At 30.3% G+C, this 27,513-nt stretch overlaps 1 protein-coding gene and 1 non-coding gene across 2 annotated transcripts; both read left to right on the top strand.

The window, feature by feature from the left end:
* The first annotated feature begins 561 nt into the window (after positions 1-561).
* On the top strand, positions 562-4,777 carry LOC105798487 (uncharacterized protein At2g29880-like). The gene is made up of 4 exons (XM_052620923.1): positions 562-576; positions 1,706-1,812; positions 3,568-3,953; positions 4,029-4,777. Exons 3-4 carry the CDS (start codon positions 3,591-3,593, stop codon positions 4,641-4,643), a joined length of 978 nt encoding a protein of 325 aa, XP_052476883.1. The 5' UTR covers positions 562-576; positions 1,706-1,812; positions 3,568-3,590; the 3' UTR covers positions 4,644-4,777.
* Positions 4,778-24,986: 20,209 nt separating this feature from the next.
* Positions 24,987-25,830, top strand: LOC105797484 (uncharacterized). Its single transcript, XR_008189161.1, has 2 exons — positions 24,987-25,160; positions 25,539-25,830. It is a non-coding gene; the product is annotated as an uncharacterized LOC105797484 (transcript).
* Positions 25,831-27,513: the final 1,683 nt, after the last annotated feature.

Below are 27,513 nucleotides of genomic sequence, written 5' to 3'. Positions count from 1 at the left end.
GATCTTGGTGGTCAACAAAGTTTCCATTTATCGTTGTTGGGTGGTGCACTATCACAATCAAGATAAAATAGGGGTAAAGACGGCCCCGGCCTTCTCGTAGTTTCATTTGTTGTCCTAATACCATTAGCTCCAATGGTTTTAAAACAAAAAGTTTGGGAATTTGGTTCTTTTTTTGGATTGTCTTGGCAAATATGATTAAAATTCGTTTTGTTTTAGTGTTGCTATTCTAGAAATCATTTAATAACGAAAGATTTTTTTTATACTATAACTATGGTTGGAAAGATGAAGAGAAGAGTTGATATGATGCACCTAAGCCATAACCAATGTTTCTGTTGTTGAAGTTTTCAAGTGGAAATGGTTTCTGTATGTTTATATTCTGTATGTTTCTATATGTTTATATTCAATTTACGTTTCTGTATGTTAATATTCTGTATGTCTCTATATGTTTCTGTATGTTTCTGTATGGTATCCCACGGTTGTCCGTGTATGATTTTATATTAACACAAGTGATGTCAATTTTATAAAGTTGATAACATCCTTATTATTTATTGATGCAGGTGGACAGACAAGTATCAGGTAACAGACATAAACAAATATCTCCACTGCAATGATGATACCATTTACTCTTTTCTAGTAATCTGGAAAAGACAATATATACATGTTAAACTGCATTTACATTTGAATTGATCTTTTACTTTAAACAAGAACATTTTGGTTATATTTTAGTTTCAATATGTTTTTATTTTCGATATGTTTCATTTAAAACTATTTTAATCTTTTAATATATTATTAAACTATTTTTATTTTCGATATCTTTAATTTATGTTATATTTAATTTTGGTCTTCAAACAATGTTTTATATTACTTAAATTTTTGATTAAAATTATATTTGAACAATGTTTTATATTACTTATATTGTTTGATAGAAAAATTATAATTAACACTACAAAAATTATTTTTGGTGAATTAATCATTTTAAAATTTTTTAATCAAATGCTACAAACATTATAATTATAATTAGCACTAAAATTATAATTAACACTAAAAATTAATCAAATGCTACAACAATTATAATTATAATTAACACTAAAAATTATAATTAACACTAAAATTTATAATTAACACTAAAAATCAATCAAATGCTACAAACATTATAATTATAATTAACACTAAAAATTAATCAAATGCTACAAACATTATAATTATAATTAACACTAAAATTTATAATTAACACTAAAATTTATAATTAACACTAAAAATTAATCAAATGCTACAAACATTATAATTATAATTAACACTAAAATTATAATTAACACTAAAATTAATCAAATGCTACAACAATTATAATTATAATTAACACTAAAATTTATAATTAACACTAAAATTAATCAAATGCTACAACAATTATAATTAACATTACAAAATTATAATTATCACTAAAAAGAAAGTAAAATGCTACAAACAAATTATTTTTTTAAAGGAAGATATTTAACACACTATATTAAGGAAATAGATATTTTATAAAAAATAATTATTAAGCGTCAGTCATCAATTAATCAAATCTAGAAAAACACATTCTTTTTTTCTTTTCTTGTTGATTGATAAAGAAGTAAATTTCAATTTTTGTACTTGTGAAGATAGTTTTAATTTCAATTTTTTGCTTTGTAAAGAATCTAAATATGTGTTGCTCATTTTTCTTTGATAGTGTGTTATTGCTTCCTCTTCTTCTTTGGCTTGTTCGATTGTTTCCTCTTCTTCTTTGGCTTGTTCGATTGTTTCCTCTACTCACAGTTGAGCGTCTTGTAAATCACTGTAAGTTTTTTGGCAATTAAATTCTTTAATTTTATTTTACTGTTATTGAAATTAGTATTGGAGAAATGTGACCCTTTTACTACAATTTGAAGTATCTTGCAGTAATGGCTCGTCTGCCTTTAATTGCACAAAGTGTGAGGCGTAAAAGAATTGGTATTGCATTGACAATATGGTTGCAAATCTGTAGAATTGCGTGTTGGTTCTTACTTACATTGGGTGCCATCCATAGCCTACATACCTATAAACCAAGGATTAGGTCCTATATTTTAGATTTTTATGCAAAGCGGGATTATGTTAAAAGGCTTATATATGCTAGTGACGAGACCTGTATTGAACAAGTTAGGATGAATAGATTTGCCTTTTTTAAACTATGTGAGATGTTAGAAACGTTAGGGGGATTGAAGTCGTCAAGGAACATGCTTGTTGATGAGTAAGTGGTAATGTTTTTACATATAATTTCCCATCACCTTAAAAATCGAGTTATCAAGCATCACTTTAATAGGTCCGGGGAAACTGTTAGCAGATCATTTCATAGTGTTTTAAATGCTGCCATACGCTTACAAGATGTGATATTTAAAAAGGCAGAGCCAATTACAGCTAATTCTTCATACACGAGGTGGAAATGGTTTAAGGTATTTGACTGAGTTTTATATATAGCTTGTACATAATTTAGTTGATTTAGATTTAAATTTAGTATCCTAAATCAAGGTTTTATAACATGTGATATAGAACTACTTAGGTGCTCTTGATGGAACCCACATCAAGATTAGGGTTCCAACAATTGATAAAGCTAGATATCGAATGCGAAAAGGTGACATAACAACACATATGCTAGGTGTTTGTACACCTAATATGCAATTTGTTTATGTTATTCCTGGTTGGGAAGGTTCTGTTGCTTATGGACGGGTTCTTCGAGATGCCATTAGTAGGAGACATGGACTAAAAGTTCCTCATGGTAAAGTGGAAAGTTAGAGGACTTTGAGTTAATTTGTAAAAGTTCAAACTTTTTTTGGTGAATTAATCATTTAAAAAAAAGTTTTTTTTATAGGTTGTTATTATCTAGTTGATGCTGGATACACAAATTGTGAGGGATTTCTTGCACCTTTTAGAGGACAACGATATCATTTGAAAGAGTGGCGTCAGGGTTATCAGCCAAGAACTCTGGAAGAATTTTTTAATATGAAACATGCCTCAGCACGTAATATTATTGAAAGATGCTTTGGGTTATTAAAACTTAGATGGGGAATACTTAGGAGTCCATCATTCTATCCTGTAAGGGTGCACAATAGAATCATTATTGCATGTTGTTTGCTCTATAATTTTATTCGAACCCATATGAGTATTGATCCTATTGAAGCGGAGTTTGGAGAAGGATTACCTAGTAATGTGGTAGATGAAGATGAACCGAATATCGTAAGTATTCATCCATTGGATGCATGGGCTACTTGGAGGATGGAACTAGCCAACCAAATGTTCGATGAATGGTAAGCATCTAGAAATTAGTTAGGTTTAGGGACAAAATGAGTTTGAGTTAATTTGTTTATGTTATTTTATGTATCTAGTTTGTGAAACTTTGGTGGTGTTTGAATTGTTTTTTGTATTGTACTAAACTTGTTGAATTATAATTTAATTTATTTTCATTCGTCATGTGTTATAATTTTATAAAGTGTTGAGCTTTTGATTCATGATATTGAACTTAATTTTAATTTTATAAAGTGTCCACCTTTTGATTCATGATATTAAACTTAATTTTAGTTTATTTTTTTCTTGAGTTAATTATGTCAGGTGCTTCAGAATCAAATGTTTCTTCCCAAACATCTCGAGGAACCAAAAGGAAATGGGTTCCAGAAGAAGCAGTGTTGGTTTCCTATATGGTGGACTTCCACAATGTTGGAACCTTTAATGTTGATATGGGGTTTAAAGCCGGTTATTTAAACGAGTTGGAAAAAATGTTAGAAAAGGCTTTACCCAATGCAATGTTGAAGGCTAGACTTAATATTGAATCGAGGATTAGGGTACTGAAAAGGGATTGGTCAATCGTGTATGACATGCTTAATGGCCAAAACAATATCGGTTTTGGTTGGGACGAGCATAGGCAGCTCGTTGTTGTTGAAGATGCGGTTTGGAACTCTTATTTAAATGTAAGAATTATTTCAAGTCTTTATTATCTTATTTATTCTCAACTTATAACTAATATGATTTCCTCATTTTTATAGAGTCATAAAGAAGTCGGTCAATTCAGACATCGTAGTTTCCCTTACTACGGCCAACTTACTGCCATCTACACACGAGATCGAGTGACTGGTAAAGATGCTCAAACAGCCGCTGATGTTATTGAAGAAATAAATGCTCAGGATGTACCTACTATAGATATGAATGAAGAAAGAAACGAATTCTATGATTGCGAAGCTGACGTCTCTTTGGATGACATGGATGTTTCTCCTACGAAGCCGCGACCAAATAGAAACCAAGGGGGTTCCTTATCTTCAAAGAAGAAAAAGAAGAATTCTGATGCAAGTGACAATATTTCTTCTTCATTTAATGAGGCTGCCACTTTATTGGCGGAAAACATGCGGGCCATTGGCGAACAAATCAGTAGGAGTATTGCCTCCGATGTGATAGTTCAACAGAAGTCAGAAAAATTCCAGATCATTCGAGAAAAAGCTACAAATTTATATCCAACGTTATGTGAAATAGAAGGTTTATCTGTGGATGAGTGGTATCGAGCTTTGAGTAAAATTCTAGATCATCCAACTCAAATGCTCGTTTTCTTTAGTTTACCTTCTGATGTGTGGTTGGAATGGGTCAGAAGATTTTTTGTTGACCATTAAAAATAATGGTTCATTTTCGTAACTTTTTCTGTTTGTAATATTTGGGATGGTATGTCACTACAATGTTTAAACTTTTTGATGTTATAAAACTGTATAACATATGGATTATGATGTAAAATTTCATTTTCATCTAATCTTTTGTTAATATATGAAAATTATGTTTATACAAAATATAATTCTCAAGTTATTTATTAATGCTAATAATTTTTTTATTGTAGAATAATTAAATTATTTGTTTCACTAATGATATTTTAGCACATTAAATATGTATTGCAGTTTAAAAATAATAAAGTAGATTATAAAATATATTTAATAATAATTATTTTAAATTATATTTTATAGTATTATATATTATGATTTTAGTAAATTCATATAAGAATATTTATTATTAAGAATTTTATTAAATTATATATTTTAATTAAAATATATTTAATAATAATTATTTTAAATTATATTTTATAGTATCATATATTATGATTTTAGTAAATTCATATAAGAATATTTATTATTAAGAATTTTATTAAATTATATATTTTAATTAAAATATATTTAATCATAATTATTTTAAATTATATTTTATAGTATTATATATTATGATTTTAGAAAATTCATATAAGAATATTTATTATAAAGAATTTTATGCAATTATATATTTTAATTAAAATATATTTAATAATAAATATTTTAAATTATATTTTATAGTATCATATATTATGATTTTAGTAAATTCATATAAGAATATTTATTATTAAGAATTTTATTAATTTATATATTTTAATTAAAATATATTTAATCATAATTATTTTAAATTATATTTTATACTATTATATATTATGATTTTAGTAAATTCATATAAGAATATTTATTATTAAGAATTTTATTAAATTATAAATTTTAATTAAAATATATTTAATAATAATTATGTTAAAATATGATTAAATTATTTATTATTGATATTAATAATCTTATTAAAATTTAATAACAATAACAATAATCATTTAGCTAAAAATTTTTTTGTTAAGGGTATTCTAGTCATTTTAATTTTTTCCCTTATGCTATTACAACTCCATTCCATTCAACAAAACACATGAATACTATTACGCCTCTATTCCATTCCATTCAACCAAACAAAAGGATTACCTATTACGCCTATATTCCATTACACCTCTATTCTATTACAGCGAACCAAACGTCTCCTTAGTATTTTGCCCACTTTTACCACCTATTATTATATTTTTGTATTTAATAATATCTGGGGAAATACCCTACTGCTTTCTTTGAACACAACTACCTACCAACACAAGACACGTCCATAGAAGTAGCATATAAAAAGCGCTAATATGTTTCTTTTATTTGTATCCCTCCAGTATTCCCTCTGTTTCATCAACAATACAAAAAGAAACTCATCTCTCTTTTCTTACTTCCTCCTCCTCTTTCGCTAGCAAAACCAAAAGCATGAAGAAATCGTGGGCGCTAATCGATGTAGCCTCCTGGGGTATCGGCGTAGCCTTATTGGTCTTAATATTGATAGGTTCCATCAGCGCAAACTCTGTATCGGAGGAAGCAGCTGTGAAAGGGATGAGCCAACTGTTGAACCGACCTTGTGATGAAATCTATGTGGTAGGAGAAGGGGAGACCCTTCACACAATCAGCGACAAGTGTGGCGACCCTTTCATCCTTGAGCGCAACCCTCACATCAATGACCCTGATGATGTTTTCCCTGGCCTTGTTATTAAAATCATTTTTTCACCTGCTAGAAAACTATAGACTGGTTTTGGTCGTCTTCTTTTTCTTCTCTCTTTATCATGTGAAATACGAGATAAAAGCCTTTGTGATAAGTTCAAGGCTCAATCAAACCTTTGTGATACATGGAGATTGGATTCTCCAACAAAATTTCTGCTTTGTAATTAGTAAAAGAAAAAAAAAGGTTAATTTTTTAAATGGAAACTCATAATATTTTTTATCGAGTTAAAGAAGTAATAAGGTGTTGTTGCAGCGTTCTTTTAATTTGTTTCTTGGAGAATATCTTGATTTCAAATTTATTCCTTAATTTTATATCATTTATCAATTTAATATTTTTAGTTAAATTTGAATTTAATATTTAAAAAAATTGTTTTTAAATAATAATTAAATCATTATTTTTAGCTATGTTTACTTTAAAATATTCAAAAAATATAAAATTTATAAAATTAAAAAATAACAAGTACATGTGAATTATTATGTAGATTGTCATGTTTAAAATTTTAATGTTTTAGTCAGTATTTCTGTTAAAAGAAACAACAACTTAACTTTTTTTAAAAGGTTAATGGTCAAATTCAACTCATTTTAAGAGATTGAGGTTAAAATTAGCTAAAACAAGAATAAAGACAAAAATGACAAAGTATATAAATATTAAGGACTAAATTCGGCATTATGCCAATATCTTTTGTATTCTCCTCTGAAACGTGACCGATGGGAATTAAGATAGTGTTAAATTCTTTGAAACGACAAAAGCCATCAGCTTTTACCTTCTTTTCCGTCAACCAAAGAAAAACTAAAGTTGGCTGCCAATGCGATATTGTTTATACACGTGGTATTTTACCCTGTATATTTTTGAAACCAATTGTAATAAAGTTACCATTGGCTGCCAATTCGATAATGTTTATACGTCTGGTCTAATTCTGCTTCCAGCCCCTATATTTTTTTAAATTTGAAATTTAGTCTTTTTAGTCTTTTGATTTAATTAACATTTGGTAGAAGTATTATTTTTTACACATGTTTTAATATATGAGTTAGTAATAAACTAATTCAATTAGTAATATTTAGTCACTCCTATGACTTATTTTTAGCACAGAGAAGGAAAAAAATAACTTATTTTAAAGATGTCTTATTTTTATAAGAATTTTACTCATCTTTTAATTTCAAAATTTGAATTTGTACTAACTAGTTTTTATTTTATGTTTAGCCATTGTAATATATATGCAATAAATATTTTTCCTTATATTATTACATTAATAACAAATGAAATATTAAAATTTAATTAAACATTTCTAAAAGAGATTTCGTTAAATTAAATTATGTGATATTTCTAAAATAAAAATTGATCATGTGGTTGGTTACATTATAAACTTGGGCAATATTGTTTTAGGAAGTATAGTGAAAAGTCGATGTTTTTAGTTTCATGACTAATGGCTTCCATGTTTCTTTGAATTATTCACATGAGCAATTTTTTTAATGTCATATATAATCTAAATTAACGAAATTCCTGTCAAAGTGCAATCAATTAAATTTCAGTTTTAAATAATAAGTATAAATAAATTAATAGATACAATAGAAATTAAATTGAAATGATTGTCTATTTTTCTGAATAATCTCATGCCTGAATTCATGTCGTCCTACATTGAAAACAATATTTATATCAATTAAATATATTATATTTTTTATCGGATAAAAAATTGTCTTCCCCTAAAATGTGCCCCACCTACTTGCACCTACACTTACTTCCCTTTTCTTTAAAAAAAAAATTGCCCAAAGTTTACCTTATAATTTATTTGGTCAAACTTATAATTATTATAAATAATACATCAATATATGTAGGGGTGTGCATTCAGTTAACCGACTCGAAATAGCTACAACCGAATTAACCGACCTTCCAAAATTTTTAACTGTTAACCGAACCAAATTTTTTTTAAAAAAATTAACCGAACCGAAATTTTTTCGATTAATTAGGTCGGTTAACCAAATTAATCGAAAATTGTATGGTTTTTATTTTTGGTTAAAAATTAACCGAATTAACCAAACTACCCGAATTGAATCACTACATAATTAAAAATATTACATAAGTCTTTGAATCACTACATAATTAAAACATTACATAATTCTTGAAATTAACACATAGTTGAAATGTAAGTCTTTAATATTCTCCATTTATATCCATTTTTTCTCTCCAAAAAATCTCCATTTGCATTAAACCTAAAAAAAAACATGTGTAATTGGGTAGATACTTAAGAGTTAGACTTTAGTTTTATTTTTATTGGGTTGGTAATTGGGTAGACTTTAGTTTTAGTTTTATTGACTTTAGTTTTAGTTTTATTGGGTTGGGTTGGTAATTGGGTTGGGTTAGATAATTTTATTTATTAATTTTTTCGGTTCGGTTAACCGACCGGTTTCGAACTAAATTAACCGTTAACCGAAAAATCATAAAAAAGTTAATCAACTCTTGACCGAAAAAATTCGGTTAACCGACCGATTAACCGAATTCGTTCGGTTAATCGAATTTTTTCAGTTTTACCCGAATTATGCACACCCCTAAATATATGAGCCTGCAAATTTATTAAGGCGTAAAAATTCATATAAAAGTCTCCAAAAATATCATATAAAAAACCACATTAACACATATATTTTCTCTAAATTAAATTTTTGTATATAATATGAACAAAAATATACTCTCAAACTAAATTTATATATGTAAAAAGTATAAACACGGATATATGATTGGTACTACCCCTTAAATAATACGAATAATCCATGAAATAAATAATTGAAAAATGTAAATCAATCAATAAATTATTTTTAATATTTTATTATAATTTTTAATTTTTTAACATTAATCTCATTATAAGTTCTTATCATATTTGCTCTTTTTGATAAAATGTCTAGAACTACCCATAGCCCCTCCCCAACCCTTAAATATGAGGATAATATGCTTCAGCGCACTCGACCGCATCTTCTCTTGCACTGGCAACAATATCGATACCAACTGAGTTAAATCTCAATTGGCTATAATTTTTAATCTTTATTCTGTTCTGATAGCAAGATAAATTCGTATTTTTAATGTATTTATTTTTAGCTAATTATTGGATAAAATGCTATTAAATTTTGATTTTTCTTATCAGGAATGAAATTGGTGTGCTGAATTCAAACTCTTACAAGAAGAGACTAAATTGGAACAAAAAGCAAAGAGGAGGGCTTGATTGAAATATTGAAGATTCAAAGATGTCTAGATAAAAATTGAAGAGTTGAAGATTTTTTTAAAAAGTGACTAGATAAAGATTGAAGGACTTTTTATATTGTTACAATTCTGTAATTAGTTTAAATTCTAATTTAAATTTGATTTTTAAAATTTGAATTATTTAGTGATAATATTTAAGAAAAATCTAGCTAAATTTTAGCACTAAAAGTGTACATAAATACCTAGTGGCTACAGGTAATTAAATACACACTTTACCTTTCGCATTTAATAAATTCTCTATTTTTTTCCTCCCTTCCTGCGTCACCTTTCTATCATGCTGTTTCATTCTCTCTCTTTTTTTTCTTTACTTTCAACTTTTGGTTTAATTATCTTCCAAGGCCCTTACCCTTCTCACTTTTCACAATTCCACAAATCTATTTTCAGAGCATGACTTTTCCATGATTAACTAAACCCCTTTTAGCTTTAGCTTAGAAATTACTCTAACAAAAGAATCGTGAGATTCGAACCCGCTCAAAAAACCTCTCAACCCAGTATCTTCTATCTCTCCGTTATATGAGATAGTACAAATTTTCCCCTTAAATTTGATTTAGCTTCAATTCAAAAAGTGCACGTTGGGTTGGAGTTGTTTGGTGTACAATTGGGAAGACGAATCAGCCGTGCTGTGTTAGAATTCCCGCGAACAAATTGGCGTGTCTAGGTGGGAAAATCCAGTTGGATTCCGTCAAGGGAGATAGAGACCGAATTTAAACGACCCACACAGTTGAGGCCATTGATTTGAGTTGGGCTTTTCAGATCGCAAGGCTGTCGAAATCTTAAATTGAGAACACGTGGATCACAGTTAGAAATTTAGCAAAAGTCAGTTTGTAGGTCGTACCAGAATTGACTACATAAGGAAAAGTTGGTAATCGGAACGTTCTTGGTCGCTATAACCAACTTATTACTTGGAAGAGAAAATCTATTTCAAGGATCGATTCAAGATTGGAGTACACCGTGTAATATCCCGATAATTACTACTGTAATACCCCGAAAATTACTACAGTAAGGAAGTAGGTATCATTGATAGTAAAATAAGAAATAAAGTGACAAAAAGGGAAATTTTGAGTTATGGCAACATTGAGAATTATATCATGACATATTAAATCAAGAAAGGATTAAATCGTAAAAGTGAGAAAAATTTTGTTGCCGAAGAGTAAATACTCAAAATTTGAGGGATTAAAGTGTAAATATGAAAAAGTTGAAGGACCTGTAGTGTAAATATTTTAAGAGTGGAATAATCTAGAAACTAAGGAAAATGGATGAATTAGGACCAAATTGAAAAGGTGAAGAATTTTGAGGGACTAAATTGTAATTTTACCAAATTAAGTGATGACTGTGATACACAATTTTAGCCCGGGCTCACAAAAAAATAATAAACCCAAAATAATAAAACAAAGTCTAAGTCCAGTAATATCATTTGGCCTGATCGGAATGGCCCATTACTTGAAAAGGTTGAAGGTCCATCTACAAGCTTATGGAAACATAATCTTCAAGGATATGCAATCTTAGATATGATATGCAATCTTAGAAGATATGATTTTGTAATCTTAGAGATTTAATCTGTAGATACCCTTTAATCTTAGCCATTGATGTAATTGATCTGTACCGTTGGATGTGGAGAGGCTTAACTATAAATAGAGGCCTCTCCCTTCATTGTAAGGGACGGGAGTTGGGAGTAATAATAATTCTTAAGAGTATTCACTCAAAATTTCTCTCTCTTGTGTTCTTATTTTCTTTGGCTTGTTCTTATTTTGTTGATTTGTGTATAATTTATTTATTGATTTGTATATTGTCGATTTCAAATCTCTTTTTGCCTTTTTATTCATTTTCAAATTCATTATTTTCAAATTTGTTTACATTTTATTTTACCTTATATTTTTTATACTCTTTGTTTTAAATTCATTGGTCTTTTATTATTGATGCTATTTAATCCTCTTTTGTTATTTTAGTTTTTTATTAAATTAATTATTTTAATATTATTAATACTATTATGTGGCATCATTAATCTTGTATCATTATTATTTACTTTTTATGCCTTTAAATTTCAAATTTTGTTATATATATGCATCTATACATACATATGTTTTATAATATATACATATACGTACACATTTTTAATTTTTTATAAATATATATACACATACTTTTATATATTTTCTATGTTTCATAATTTTATATACATACATATTTTTTACATATTAAAATATGTATATTTATATATATTTTTATTTTTATAATTCACATACATATATATTTTTCTTATATGTACACATATATTTTTATATTTTATAATTTTTACCCAAATTCGTATAAAGAGAAAATTTTGAAAAATAAAGGCAATACTCGGTATTTGGAATCTTTGAGAGGATTGAACCCTAACGTATTGGGTTCCAACTCTTTCGTTGAATCTGAATAATTGAGAATGCTCTTTAATCAAAACATAAATAAAAAGCTCATTGTCAAGAATTCAATACGTTGTGTCCTGACGCATGGGATATCAGACGTTGTTTTCTCGAGATGAGGATTTTTTCTACAAATAATAAAGGTAATATTCAATGTTTAGAATTTTGAGAAATTGTGCCCTAACGTATTGGGCTGCGGTTTCTTCATCTGACTTAAACAATTGAATATCTTTTTAAATTTTATTGCACGAGTTTTTTTTGGACAAGCTCGTTTTTGAGGAAGTGAAATATCATGCCCTAACTCATTGGGTGTGACATTTTCTCTTTTCGAAATGAGAGGGTCTTATCGAGTAACTTGTTTTATATAATTAAAAAAAAAAACAAACAAAAGATCGTATTTTAAATCTATTCAAAGTTTTCAATTTTAGACATTAAGACAGTAATTAATTAACTAGGTACCACTTTTTGGGCGTTACGAGGGTGCTAATCCTTCCTCGTACGTAACCGACTCCCGAACCCGTTTTTCTGAATTTCATGGACCAAAATTGTTGTTTAATAAAGTCAAATTGCTTATTAAAAATAACCACTTTTTGAGGTGACCCGATCACACCTAAATAAAAAGGATCGGTGGCAACTCCCATTTTCATTTTTTTTTTCAAAATCCAAGTCGACCCTGTTTTTCAAAATAAAATTGGTGTCAACAGCTTGGAGACTCCACTGGGGATAAACACGAGAGTCAAACCACAAGTTGATTGCTTTTTGTCTTTTTTGTCAAAAATCAAAAACTTGGTTTAAATATACGATCCTTTCGTTGCATTTTCATTCGTCTTTATTACGATTTTCATCATTGTGATTTATAATCGCTGTGTTAGTTTAAGTTTGGATATATTTCTGCGCATTGCATTGCATGACCACTAGGTCATACCTTTTTAAGTGGGAGTGAGAAACTACGCCTTCGTGAGGTTTTCACCTCCGCATGGGATAGTGAATCACTTTCGGGATACATCCGTACCTATGTCTTTGTGAGATTTTCATCTCCGCATAGGGAAATGTATTCCCCTGAATTGAACTCAGTCCGTATGAGCCTATAATGGGTGAGGATCGAGGAATCTGCTGGTTCAGGTACCCTTACTTTAGAACCGAACCACATATAATGAGCCTTAGGAGCCTACCCCAGGTAGAATCACACCGAATGCCTAGAGGTCACCCGAAAACTTGGTTTAAATTTACGATCATTTTGTTGTATTTTGTCTATTTTTGTTACGATTATCATTACTTCGGTTTGTAATTACTTTATTGGTTTGAATTTTGATGTTTTTGCATATTGCATTACATAACCACTCGGTTATATCCTTTTAAGTGGGAGTAAGAAGCTATTTCCTTCGTGAGGTCTTCACTTCCGTGCAGGATAGCGAATTGCTTTCGGGATACATCCGTACCTATGTCTTCGTGAGATTTTCATTTCCGTGCAGCCATAGGGAAATGTGTTCCCCTGAACTAAACTTGGTCCGTATGAGCCTATAATAGGTGAGGATCGAGGAATCTGCTGGCTCAGGTACCCTTACCTTAGAGCCAAACTACATATAGTGAACCCTAGTTGCTCACCTTAGGAATAATTACACCAAACCCTAGTGGTTTCCCGAGTAGATGCCAATTTGTTTCTTTCTTGCTTGCTTTTGTTTTGCATTAACCTGTTTCGTTTTGTTATGGTTATGATTGCATTGCATTTTCATCATAGAAAAGAGGTGTTGATACACGTTCAGTATCTAAATAGAGAGCTTGTCATAAGAAAATAGATTTCTTGATAAAGTGGGAGATAATACGGTCGTCCGAATATAGTCCGAGAAAACGTAACGAGAGAAAGATGATGGTCTAAGGGAGGATTACACAACTTTGCTTCATTGCCCGAGGATTCAAGTTGATAAAAATTATTCGAGAGTTGTCAACCTCCCGACCTTTTAAAGAGAAGCCAACGAGCATCACGAGGATGAATGAGCAAAAATTCGCGACTCGGATCAAGCAAAAAGGAGATAGAAGAGACACATTTTTTAGAAAGTTTACGAGATTTTAACATCCGGATATGAAGAAATGGATTGATGTCTTCACCTGGAGTATGAGGGAAAGACCATATAAATATCCATTTTATGTAAAGAGATTTGTTTTTTAGTAAAGTTGTTATAATAGAATTGAATCAGAATCAACGCCTTTCTTTTTTTGCATTCATGACATTCATTGCATTCATGCATTAGCTTTGCATTGCATCATATACATTAAATCTTACAAAATGACCCTAAAATTTTGGCAGTTATCCTAGAATATTAGTACACAAGGAAAAAACAAAGTAATGAACCAAAGATTGAAAAGACCTAAACAACTCCAAAGGGAGAGGTAGGACCAGCTACTGCTGCAAGAACGTTAGCAAGGTCCAACAAAATATGATGGACAATAAAAAATAAAGTTCTGTGAATGAGTCAAAAGAAACGTTCACAGTCATACATGAAGACAACTGAAAAGGGACCTTATTAGACATCTACCCTTATAAACTTGGGAGTGTTCTGAATAATCGGACTACAGAAGAAATCCCTGTAGTATTTAGAGCTTACTTAGAGTAATATTCAGAACACACTTGTTGCTTTCAGCCTAGAGGCAATAAGAACTCATTTGTGAAATAGGCTCATGTCTGAATGTCATTATTTTAGTGAAATGCATCTTTGCGATCATTTTTGAGCCAATATTCTTTCATTCTTTACGAATAATTATTTTTTATTCTTTCATTCTTTTGGATTTTCTTCCACATCATTCTTTCATTCATAATCATATTGTACAAAAAATTGTTCATAAATTCATACATTCTTTTGTATATTCTTTGGTACTTCCTATGGGTACCAAGATATCAATGACATGAGTGAAGCTGCTACAGACTCAGAATCTCCTTTTGAGTTAGACATGTATTTAGAGGGATCTCATGACTTTGAAGATGACATAAATTGTAACTTATCTCCAGACTTGTTGATGATGGTAGAACAAGAGGATAGACGGATCCTACTTCACAAGGAATCATTAGAAATTGTGAGCTTGGTGAAGATTAGAATTGACATAACAACAAAGACGAAGTGAGACCTCATTGAGTTACTCCAAGAATTCAAAGATGTTTTCTCATGGTCATACTAGGGTATGTTCAGGTTAAGCACTGACCTTGTGGTGCACTGTCTTCTTGAAAAGAAGATTGTAAGCCGGTTCAGCAGAAGCTCAAGGAAATGAGGCCCGCCCGATATCGTGCTAAGGATAAAAGAAAAAGTTAAAAAGAAATTTGATGCTGGGTTTGGTAGCTAACATTGTACTAGTCCTTAAAAAAAGATGGGAAAATACGAATGTATATGGATTACACGGATTTGAACAAAGCCAGTCCCAAAACTCATTGCTTTTCACACTTTAGTGGATAACATGGCAGGCCACTCACTATTTTCCTTCACGGACGGCTTCTCTGGATACAATTAGAGAAAGATGCACCCTGAAGATATGGGAAGGACCACATTCATCATCTTATGGGGAACATTTTGCTATAAAGTATGGCCATTCGGGTCAAAGAATGCAGGGAGTGCCTTTTTCTTTGATTTGTCATAGCTTTGCCTATTTAAGTCAATCGCTCTGCAATTTTGTTGGGTTTCATCCTAATTGAGGAGGAAGATCCAAAGTTTATGTCATAGTTAAATTTCGCCCTAAAAGGCTCTATGAAAGAAATCTGGTACCAAAGAAGATTTTTCGCATACAAGATAAAAGTGGAAGATCTTATGTGGGAGACTTTATTGAGAAAAATATTAGTTTTGATCAAAAGGGATAACAAGGACTTGTCTAATCCTATGAGTTCAAGATCCAATTAAAAAAAAACAAAAAAAAACCAAAAAAAGAAAAAGATCAAAATCAAAATTAAAAAATAAAAATGACAAAAAGAAAAGGAAAAAAGGAGAGGCCAAGGTGAAAACCCGTAAAGGGCGCCTTGAGACCAAAGGGGATTTGAGTTGAAAACCCGAAAATGGCGGCTCAAATATTGATCAGAATGGGGCATGAGGTGATCAGAGCAGTTCAAATTTTGATCAGATTGGGGCATATGATGATCTTGCTATACTTGAATCAACAGGAAAAGGATAGACGACATCTTGGGGCATCGACAAAGCACTGTAGATCTCCTAAACACATGTCAAACTCAGAATGATCTTCAGAAAGTTTGTACAGAGAAGCTCAAGCTGCGATATCTGGGGCACCCAATTTTTATACTATTTATATTGAATTTGTTGTTCTGGGAATACTTCATTCTTTTCCAAGATACACATTCCCAATCAATTTCTTTGTTATCCTTCTTTACTATTTTTGATAATTTATTCCTTTCGAGCTATGCTCAGAACTAACTTTATTCTTATCCATTGTTGCATTGGAATAATGATTAATGGACTAATAAAACTTTCACAAAGGAGGTTTTGCATATTACTCTAGAAGTTTTTAAATAATACAAGAACCTGAAACAGGACTATTGTTTAGAACGCATCATGTTTAAAGGTTGAAAATCTGAAAAGGAAGAGTCTAAATTAGGACTTTCTCTTTGGATTTTGTTGTCAAAAACATTGATTGAACAAAATGACAAGATGTCGTGTTAATAACAAAGCTTAAATAGATAAGAAAGCAATGATCACCAGACAATAGGAAGAGGTTTCCTCGGAGAAGAAAGCCTTCATTTGTGCATGAGCCTTTGGTACGACACCCTGGGAATGGTGTAAGGGACCAGAGAGATTTAGATCCTGTATCCTTGAATTGTGATAGGAGAGGATTGAGGAAAAGCCATATATTTCTACCCTTGGGTTACAGTGGGATAATGATAATACAAATTTTACATCCCAGTGGATTGAACTTTGAGGTTTACAGTGGGGGCAATCTGACTAAGTGTTTCTTTGAAAATGTCAGCTGAGCAGGAAGGCGTTGTAGCACGTCAGTGATAAAACCTTAATAAACTTCGACCAATGATAACCTAAGTGATAAAGAAGGATCATTCTCACAAAAAATAGCATTCTACATTCATGCAAACACCATTCATACATGTCTAGTTAGGAGCATTTGATGCATTTTGATTATGCCATCCTCATCTTAGGCATAATTAGGTTTATTATACAGGTCATGTTCCTCAGAGAACAGATCGGTGAAATCACAAAGCTTTATCTCCCTAGTCAGTAGTGGAATAGGTTGAACATTATAAGTCCTACCTCTCTGGTCAGCAGTGGAATAGGTTAAAGATTGTGAATCCTATCTCCCTAGTCAGCAGTGGAATAGGTTGAAGATTGTAAGTCCTATCTCCCAGTCGTGATGGAATAGGTGAATCCTATCTCCACAGTCGAGAGTGGAATAGGTTGAAGATTGTGAGTCCTATCTCCCCAGTCGTGATGGAATAGGTTGAAGATTGTGAGTCCTATCTCCACAGTCGTGATGGAATAGGTTGAAGATTGTGAGTCCTATCTCCCTGGTCAGCAGTGGAATAGGTTGAAGATTGTGAGTCCTATCTCCCTAGTCAGCAGTGGAATAGGTTGAGGATTGCAAGTCCTATCTCCACGGTCGTGATGGAATAGGTGAATTCTATCTCCACAGTCGTGATGGAATAGGTTGAAGATTGTGAGTCCTATCTCCCTGGTCAGCAATGGAATAGATTGAAGATTGTAAGTCCTATCTCCCTGGTCAGCAGTGGAATAGGTTGAAGATTGTAAGTCCTATCTCCCTGGTCAGCAGTGGAATAGGTGAATCCTATCTCCCTGGTCAGCAGTGGAATAGGTTGAAGATTGTGAGTCCTATCTCCCTGGTCAGCAGTGGAATAGGTTGAAGATTGTGAGTCCTACCTCCCTGGTCAACAGTGGAATAGGTTGAAGATTGTAAGTCCTATCTCCCTAGTCAACAGTGGAATAGGTGAATCCTATCTCCCTGGTCAGCAGTGGAATAGGTTGAAGATTGTGAATCCTATCTCTCTGAGCAGCAGTAGAGTAGGTTGAAAATTACAGATCTTATCTCCCTAAGCAATAGTGGAAAAAATCGAATACGGCGAGTCTTATCTTCTCAAGGTAGTAGGGAAGCAGATTTAAGCCACTAGACTTATCTCCCTGAGCAGCAGTGGAGTAGGTTGAAGATTGTTGTAGACCTTATCTCCCTGAGCAGCAATGGAGTAGGTTGAAAATTACAGATCTTATCTCTCTAAGCAGTAGTGGAGCAGATCGAAGACGGCGAATCTTATCTTCCAAAGGTAGTAGGGAAGAAGATTTAAACCACTAGTCTTATCTCCCTGAGTAGGTTGAAAATTATAGATTTTATCCCCCTAAAGTTGCAGTGAGGCAGACTGAGAATAGCAAATCTTACTTCCCTGGTTGTGTAATGGAACAGATTGAAGCTACAACACTGAATCGTAATTCCCACACATCACAGTTAAGCAGATTAAAAGTTATGAGTCACCAATCCTATCTCCCCGACATTGCGGTGGAGTGGATCGAGACACCAATTCCTATACCTCTGAAGATGTAGTAGGATGGAATGTGGCTGCTTGCAGAAGAAGACCACCAAGATCCAGCGTGACCGGGCAAAAATTGGTCATTCCTAAAGTCTTTGCTCCGTTCCTGTTACACGAAAACGAGCAAAGAGGGGCAGCTCTAATACCCAATTTTAGCCCGGGCTCACAAAAAAATAATAAACCCAAAATAATAAAACAAAGTCTAAGTCCAGTAATATCATTTGGCCTGATCGGAATGACCCATTACTTGAAAAGGTTGAAGGTCCATCTACAAGCTTATGGAAACATAATCTTCAAGGATATGCAATCTTAGATATGATATGCAATCTTAGAAGATATGATTTTGTAATCTTAGAGATTTAATTTGTAGATACCCTTTAATCTTAGCCGTTGATGTAATTGGTCTGTACCATTGGATTTGGGGAGGATCAACTATAAATAGAGGCCTCTCCCTTCATTGTAAGAGACGGGAGTTGGGAGTAATAATAATTCTTAAGAGTATTCACTCAAATTTCTCTCTCTTGCTTTCTTATTTTCTTTGGCTTGTTCTTATTTTGTTGATTTGTGTATAATTTATTTATTGATTTGTATATTGTTGATTTCAAATCTCTTTTCCCTTTTATTCATTTTCAAATTCATTATTTTCAAATTTGTTTACATTTTATTTTGCCTTATATTTTTTATACTCTTTGTTTTAAATTCATTGGTATTTTATTATTGATGCTATTTAATCCTCTATTTGTTATTTTAGTTTTTTATTAAATTAATTATTTTAATATTATTAATACTATTATGTGGCATCATTAATCTTGTATCATTATTATTTACTTTTTATGCCTTTAAATTTCAAATTTTGTTATATATATGCATGTATACATACATACGTTTGATAATATATACATATACGTACACATTTTTAATTTTTTATAAATATATATACACATACTTTTAAGTATTTTCTATGTTTCATAATTATATATATACTTATTTTTTACATATTAAAATATGTATATGTATATTTATATTTATATATTTTTTATTTTTTTATTTTTTATAATTCACATACATATATATATTTCTTATATGTACATATATATATATATATTTATATTTTATAATTTTTACCCAAATTCGTATAAAGAGAAAATTTTGAAAAATAAAGGCAATACTCGGTATTTGGAATCTTTGAGAGGATTGAGCCCTAACGTATTGGGTTCCAACTCTTTCGTTGAATCTGAATAATTGAGAATGCTCTTTAATCAAAACATAAATAAAAAGCTTATTATCGAGAATTCAATACGTTGTGTCCTAACGCATTGGATATGACACGTTGTTTTCTCGAGATGAGGATTTTTTCTAAAAATAATAAAGGTAATATTCAATGTTTAGAATTTTGAGAAATTGTGCCCTAACGTATTGGGCTGCGATTTCTTCATCTGACTTAAACAATTGAATATCCTTTTAAATTTTATTGCACGAGTTTTTTTTGGACAAGCTCGTTTTTGAGGAAGTGAAATATCATGCCCTAACTCGTGTGACATTTTCTCTTTTCGAAATGAGAGGGTCTTATCGAGTAACTTGTTTTATATAATTTAAAAAAAAACAAAAGATCGTATTTTAAATCTATTCAAAGTCTTCAATTTTAGACATTAAGACATTAATTAATTAACTAGGTACCAATTTTTGGGCGTTACGAGGGTGCTAATCCTTCCTTGTACGTAACCGACTCCCGAACCCGTTTTTCTGAATTTCATGGACCAAAATTGTTATTTAATAAAGTCAAATTGCTTATTAAAAATAACCACTTTTTGAGGTGACCCGATCACACCTAAATAAAAAGGATCGGTGGCAACTCCCATTTTCATTTTTTTCAAAATTCAAGTCGACCCCGTTTTTCAAATTAAAAATGGTGTCAACAATGACTCAATGGTGGAATTTTAAAAGATTATAAAGGGCAAAATGGTCAAATAGAGAGAGAATTCTAGAAGGTAATAATGATGTTTGTGATATTTTTAATTAAATTAATTATATAAATGTTATTTAATTAATATTTTATTAAGATTTTTAGTATTGTTTTATTGTTAAATGATTAATATAAAAGGGAGGAAAGATGATGAAAGAAAGAAAGAAAGAAAGAAAGAAAGAAAGAAATCAAAATTCACCTAACGTTAGAAGAGAAGAGAAGAAAGAAAGTTTTGCTTTCTTTACAATTAGGTCCTTTCACCGAAAATTCACTATTTTCACCTAGAAATCAAAAGAATTTTCATAGCTTCCAAGAGAGAAAAATAATAAGGAGGCAATGGGGAGTTAGAATGTCAAATTACATTCAAGAAATAGAAGCTGGAGGAGAGAGAAAATCAAGTTAAAAATTGAAATCAATAGCACAAGGTAAGAACATCAAGATTTCAATATATTTTTAAGTTTGTTATTGTTGAAAAAGCATGGAAATGATGTTATAGTAGAGTTTTCTTAAATAAAGTCTTATGTTCTTGATATATTAGTGAAGGAAATAAGTGAAAATGATGGGAAATATTATAGAGAAAGGGAATTAGGAGTTATAAACTTAGTAATCAACATCTTGCACTAAAACAGTTTTGGAAACAGCGGTAGGTTAACTTTGAAAAATCACCATAAATTTTGGAAATAGAATTAGAGGATGAAAAAATATGAAATTAAATATTATTAAGTCTAGTTTCTCATAGAAGAAACGATGTAAGTAATGGAATTGTAAATCATGAGATATAATAAATTTTGTGAGACAAGGTCAGAATGAATTCGGGTTCCCTAGTTCTGACTTTGGAAAATCATAAAAAATTTAATAAAAATAATTAGAGGCTTAAATTTATATTTTTAAAATCCTTAATGAGTCTAGTTTAAATAGAAACAAACATTAACATAATCTGAATCCCGTACAACGAGATAATTAATTTTTAGTGAGTAAGGGTCGGAACTGTCAGACAGCAGAACAGGGATGATTTCAAAGAATAAACTGTACTTATTGGATAAACCAAAAATTATGAAAATATTATGGTAATAATATATACGAGTATAGTTTCATAGGAATTTAGCGGATCTTAATTTTGAGCTTCGTAGCTCAAGATATAAATAATTTAGTGACTATGACTCAAGTGGACAGCTTTGAATGAACAAATAAATAAATAGTGAAATTATAGATAATGTTACATATAAGCATGTTATATACATTAAGGATCTTGAATGGAGAGGAGGAGGAGGAAAATAAATGATTATTCAACTAGTATGAGCTCTCATTAAAATGATCAATTTGCATGTTTTAGGTTCAAGGACTAAATTGAATAAAAGTAATATTTTATGGGTAAATTGGTAAAGATGTCAAAAAGTGACCAAATTGCATGAAATGAATTTTTTATTATTTAAATTAATAAATTGATTGAAATATTAATTTATATCAAGATTGGGTGGAAATTCGAGGAAAATAGAAAATTACCAAAATGTCCCTAAATTTTGATATTTCTGCAATTTAGCCTGGTAAGTTCGTGTAACTTGAATTATATTCTTAGATGATTGAAATATATATATTGGATTGAGAAGTTGATTTGAATTGTGAACATGAGAAATTGTGAATTGAATGAAATGGCAATGAAGCTTTGAATTACATGAGTAAATATTGGGTCTTGTAGGCCCTATTTGTTATGAATATAATATTTCGAGGATATGTTGTAAAGAATTATAAAAGCACGTTAATAATTTGAAAGTTTTAATTCGGATGAAATTTTGTAACTCGGTTTAATACGTATGCAAATGTATGTCTTCTAGTAATGCTTCGTACCCTATTCTGGCGTCAAATACGGGTAAGGGGTGTTACAATGTGACATCGCCAGATTCGGTCATAACGTTTAAACCGGGTTTGGGGTGTTACACACCGAGGTTAAGGCTAAGCTTAAAAATATTTTATTTACCAATTTATTTTATTTTCTTAAATTTATTTTTACATTTTCGAATCTATTTTTATTTTATTTTATTTTATTACACTTCATATTTCCTTATTTTATTATCTTAATCAATTTAAACCCCCCATTTTTTTTAGCGCTACTACGCACAAGTCGTGTCGTGGGCACGACTGTGGTTGCGACAACGAATCTGGTCACAAGAAAAGGCGAAATTAGATAACCAGTCCCTATGCATGGATTCGACCCTACTACTCTATATTTCAATTTATTGTTATATTTGTTGTAGGAATTTATATTTGATGGTTTCGATGCCCATCATGTTCCATTATGTATCAATTTATGACATTTTTTATATATAGCTTGTCATTATGATTCTATTTTTTTAAATTATGCATTTAGTTATTTTTGCTTTGTGTCTTAAACTCATGCTAAAATTTTATCACACACGTATGTGTGAAAACTATATATTTAGAATATAAGTATGTGTTTTAAAATAACATATAATAAATAAAAAATGTATAATTTGAAATTAATAATAACACATATTCAATATGTACAAAATTAAAATGAAAAAAAGTTTAAATCAATTTATATATCTATTAACCATGTGTTCGATCATTGGATATGTTAATTTTAATTCTTTTATTTAAATATTAAATAAAAGTATGAAAACTACAAAAAAACATCAAAATAATAATAGTAATCATTTAATAGAATAAGTATATTAATCTTTTTAAATTGAGTTGATACTTGATTAATACATGACACCAACTCGATTAGGGGTTTAAATAATAGTATAGATACACAATATGGGTGTGATAAAACATTTTATGTGGATTTTTTTAAATTTACTAAATAATGATTATAGGTGTAGTGGTAAAGAACTCGTTTATAAATTTATTAAACATGCGCTCTATTGTTGGATATGCTAATTTTAAATATTTTATTTAAAAATTATATAAAAGTACGAAAAGATAAATACACTATCAAAATAATTAATAGTAATCATTTAATAGAAGAAAAATTATCAAAAGTTTTAAGATTTCACAAGTAAGGTTAAGGGGTTGGCAAATGCACGATAGAGGTATAGTAAAATATTAAAAAAGATAAAATTAAAAATTAAAATAAATAAATTAAATTAAAATATTTTCATTAAGTGATAAGTAGCTCTTCCCTATTTAGCATTTTTACACTTTTTATAGACAAAATTTTATTGAATTGTTTTTATTTTGAATTATCAAACATGTGTTAAATATTAATTTTCAATTGATTTAACATTTTAAAAAGTTTATCAAACAAGTCTAAGTTTAATTCTAAATTTATTTGGATAAAATATTTATATATTTAATGAGTAATTATTTAATATATTCAAAGTATTCTACTGCTGCTTTTGCTAGCATATGCTTCACTCTAATGCTCGTTTAATTGTTTTTTCAGGCATAGCTGAAGTTGTTGTTATGCTGGTCACAACTGCCTTGGTGACACTTGTAATGCTTCTGTGGTGACCAATTTGCTTATGGCTTTGTGTTTACATAATGCATTACTTTATATCTAATATGCTGGACATTGTTATGATATATGTAATGCTATTTTAGTATAGTTGACTCGTAGGTGTCATGCTTGACCTTGAAATCCGATTTTATAGTGGTACAATTTGTAGATGAAGATATAGAAAATTGTCTTTCCCCTCTGTCTTGATGATTCAGTTTTTGCTGATATTAACGGTTATATTCTTATTTCTTTTAATGCTTGCATGCTCTTGATTACCACTGCTTGCCCCTAGAGTGTTGTATTCTTTGCTTTATATGGTGATGGGGCTGCTAATCAAGGGCAGTTGTTTGAGGATTCGAACATCTTTGCACTTTGGGATCTGCCTGCAATTTTGGACTGCGAGAATAATCATTGTGAGCAATTTGAATTGGAATGAAATTTTATTGGTCTATTAAATTTTTGTGGACTTTATTTATTTCATGTAACAGATGGTATGGGGACGGTGAGTGGAGAGCCAAAGAGTCCTGCTTACTACAAACGTGGGGATTATGCTCTGGTTTGAAGGTGAGACTTGGTTGGTGAGAGATAAATAGTGGTTATAATTTGTTGGTTCTTTAGTATTGTTATTATGATTATTAAGTAAATGAGGATTTAGATGTATGTGATGTCGAAGTGACTATGACCAGTAGATGTCGTAAGAGTGATAGTGGATGGTAAAAAACTGCGATAGTTGTGATTTTGGGCCATGTGAGATGCTTCTGCTGGTTTTATATTGTTGTTTTGTTCTCTTATCCTTTTATATAAGGAACTAAACGTTTGAATGAAGTTTCAGAAAAGCAGAATCTCAAGGGATTTTTCCTGCTTATACTATCCTTTTCTCCAGACGGTAGACATTGATGTATTTTTTAACTTCAATTCTATTTGTTATGTGTTTCATATCTTCTAGTTGGATGGAATGGATGCTCTTGCTGTGAAGCAAGCTTGCATGTTTTCCAAAGAACATGCTTTGAAGAATGGACCAATTGTAAGTTTATTCATCTGAAGAGCTGCTCACATTAAAAATGACACTTCTTTTCATTCTTTGTGCACCCAGCAGTTGAACCGCAGCAATTTCGCAGATGTGGTCCATGCTATATCTATGAAAAGTGTGTTCAGCATTTACTACAATCCAAGGTATGTTGCTGCTGCAATTAGATGCTTTACAGCCAATATTATGGGGATTCTATTGGAAATTTTATGAGAGACCATGCAATGCTAGCCTTGGAGAGGGAAAATAATTTGACCTGAGTGAATAGCATGCATAAATGTTTAAATGGTAAATTTAGTGCTTGTAGATGCAACTTGGTTTTTAAGTGGGTGATTTTGGGTTGCAGTTTTCACTTGTTTCCTCATTTAATTAAAGCCTGAATCGCACTGTACCGTATTGGGACATCCTTTTTCATGCGGAGAAAACATTTAAATTACCATTGGCCCTATATTTAGCCTAAAGAAGGGACGAAAGACCTACTCCACCAAGCTATCAAGGCCTTAATTCAAGTTTTCATTTTGCAGATACACAGGAGTTGTAACCGGAATTAGTGAGATGGATCCTGTTAGATGGTCTGGTTCAAAATGGAGATGCCTGCTGGTATGGTTGCAGACATTGATTGTACATTTCCAAAATATGTTCAACATCTGAGTGGACTGAAATTTGCTCTTCTGTTTCTCTTGTACTTTTTTACATCATGGTATGTACTAGTTTTATTACTATAGGTCTGATTTTGTTTAAAGATTTTAGCTGAACCTTTAAATGAAATGCAATACACGCTAAACTGTTCAATTGAAACTATGTTTGTTTTTATAATTCTAAGTATTTTGTTTTATATTCTCAAACATTTAATCTAAGGGGTGATGAAATAGTTAGTTCGATCCATTGTTAATTGAACTATAATTAACTAAACCGTTAGTTGAATTGAGCTTTTTTCTGTTAAAATAATTAACCGAATCGAACCAACTTCAATTAATTTTATCGGCTTTCTATTGAATTGTTGTTTATATAACTTTTTTTTTCTTTTGGTCCAAAGTTCATACCATTTTGAAACAATTATTGGCAAACATTACACTAAAATAGTAGTGTGCATTAAATCGAACAAAATATGACAAACAATGTGCATTGTCATATATTAGAACAAAAACATTATAATATTACAATACAATGACAGTTGGGACGAAATTGATAGGTGTTTAATTAATTAAAAATAAAAATATTTTTATAATAATACAATCGTGTCAATATCTAATTACAAATTTTTAATTTTTATATTTAAATATTTAAATATAGTTTATATATTCTAATTAAATTTTATAAATAATTAATATTAATTACTTAGAAATATTTAAAATTAATATTATATATTAAAATATTAACAATAAGTTATAATAAATTATTTTTTATATTTTTGCTAAAATATCATAATATTAACTAATTTGAACATTATTTAAATACATATTTGTTACTTTACAATCCCATGTCTAAAATGGACATTTTATTCTTCAAAAGAACTTTTTGACAGCAATGCCAAACACTCAAATTTCTGAAAAGCACTTCTCAAAAGTACTTCTGAAAAACACTTCTGAAAAACACTTCTGAAAAGCACTTCTCAAAAGCAATGAAGAACTGGCCCTAAGTGAGGTAATTTGTGACGATTAGATTTCTTAAAGAAATTGCGTTTTAACGGATCAAAAATTTACACCCTCTTTTCAAATCTCATCACTCTTTCCTACTCAAAATTTCATTTATTTATGTCTTATAATGGTGAAAATATTATGAAGCTCTTATACTATTATTAGATTATATTTTTTTGTTAAAAATAATTAAATTAGTTATTGTATGTTAAATTAAATAAAAATTAATTTTTTCTTAAAAATTCATCTATTTGTCTTTATTAAAACTTGTGTAGTGACAAAATAACCAAATAGTGACATGTGGTATGCCACATGTACCTCATGTTAATGTACATGGATTAATTTTAACATTATAAATGGATGCAATTTTTAATATAAAAATCGATTTGCTCTTTGATTTAATGTATAAAGATTAAATTAGCTAATTTTTTATTAAAAAGAAAAAAATACAATCCAACTCGTAATACATACACGAGTCTCCATGATACTTTTACCTATTATAACACAATATATTATTATCTATAGGGTGTGCATCATATTTTCAGTCGAATAGACAACGACGTCACGATGAGAAGCTTTCTGACATAACGATGATGGACGATGTCGTGACGACGCGAATGGGGATGTCGCAACGTGGCGACGTGTTCCCCACATAAATTGGGTTTCTTATCCCAGTTAAAATCTGCTATTTTTTCTTTGTACAACTCTGATTACTCCAGGGATATTTTAGTATGATTAGACCTCTAAACTTAGTCTATTTAAAAAGGCCTTATATCCCTGTTTTAATAGGCCAATTAAAAAGGCAATGCAGATGTAGTACTACAAGACTTTTCTTTTGGGGACGACAAGATGTAGGGCCAGT

The sequence above is a fragment of the Gossypium raimondii genome, chromosome 9, assembly GCF_025698545.1.
Source record: "Gossypium raimondii isolate GPD5lz chromosome 9, ASM2569854v1, whole genome shotgun sequence".
NCBI lineage: Eukaryota > Viridiplantae > Streptophyta > Magnoliopsida > Malvales > Malvaceae > Gossypium > Gossypium raimondii.
The sequence above is the reverse complement of the archived record's forward strand: the minus strand, read 5'-3'. Positions and strand labels throughout refer to the sequence as shown.

Coding starts and splice junctions, on each gene's coding strand:
- LOC105798487 (XM_052620923.1), top strand. CDS start 3,591: ATGTCAGGTGCTTCAGAATCAAATGTTTCTTCCCAAACATCTCGAGGA. Junction 3,954..4,028: donor TTTGGAACTCTTATTTAAAT/GTAAGAATTATT, acceptor TCATTTTTATAG/AGTCATAAAGAAGTCGGTCA.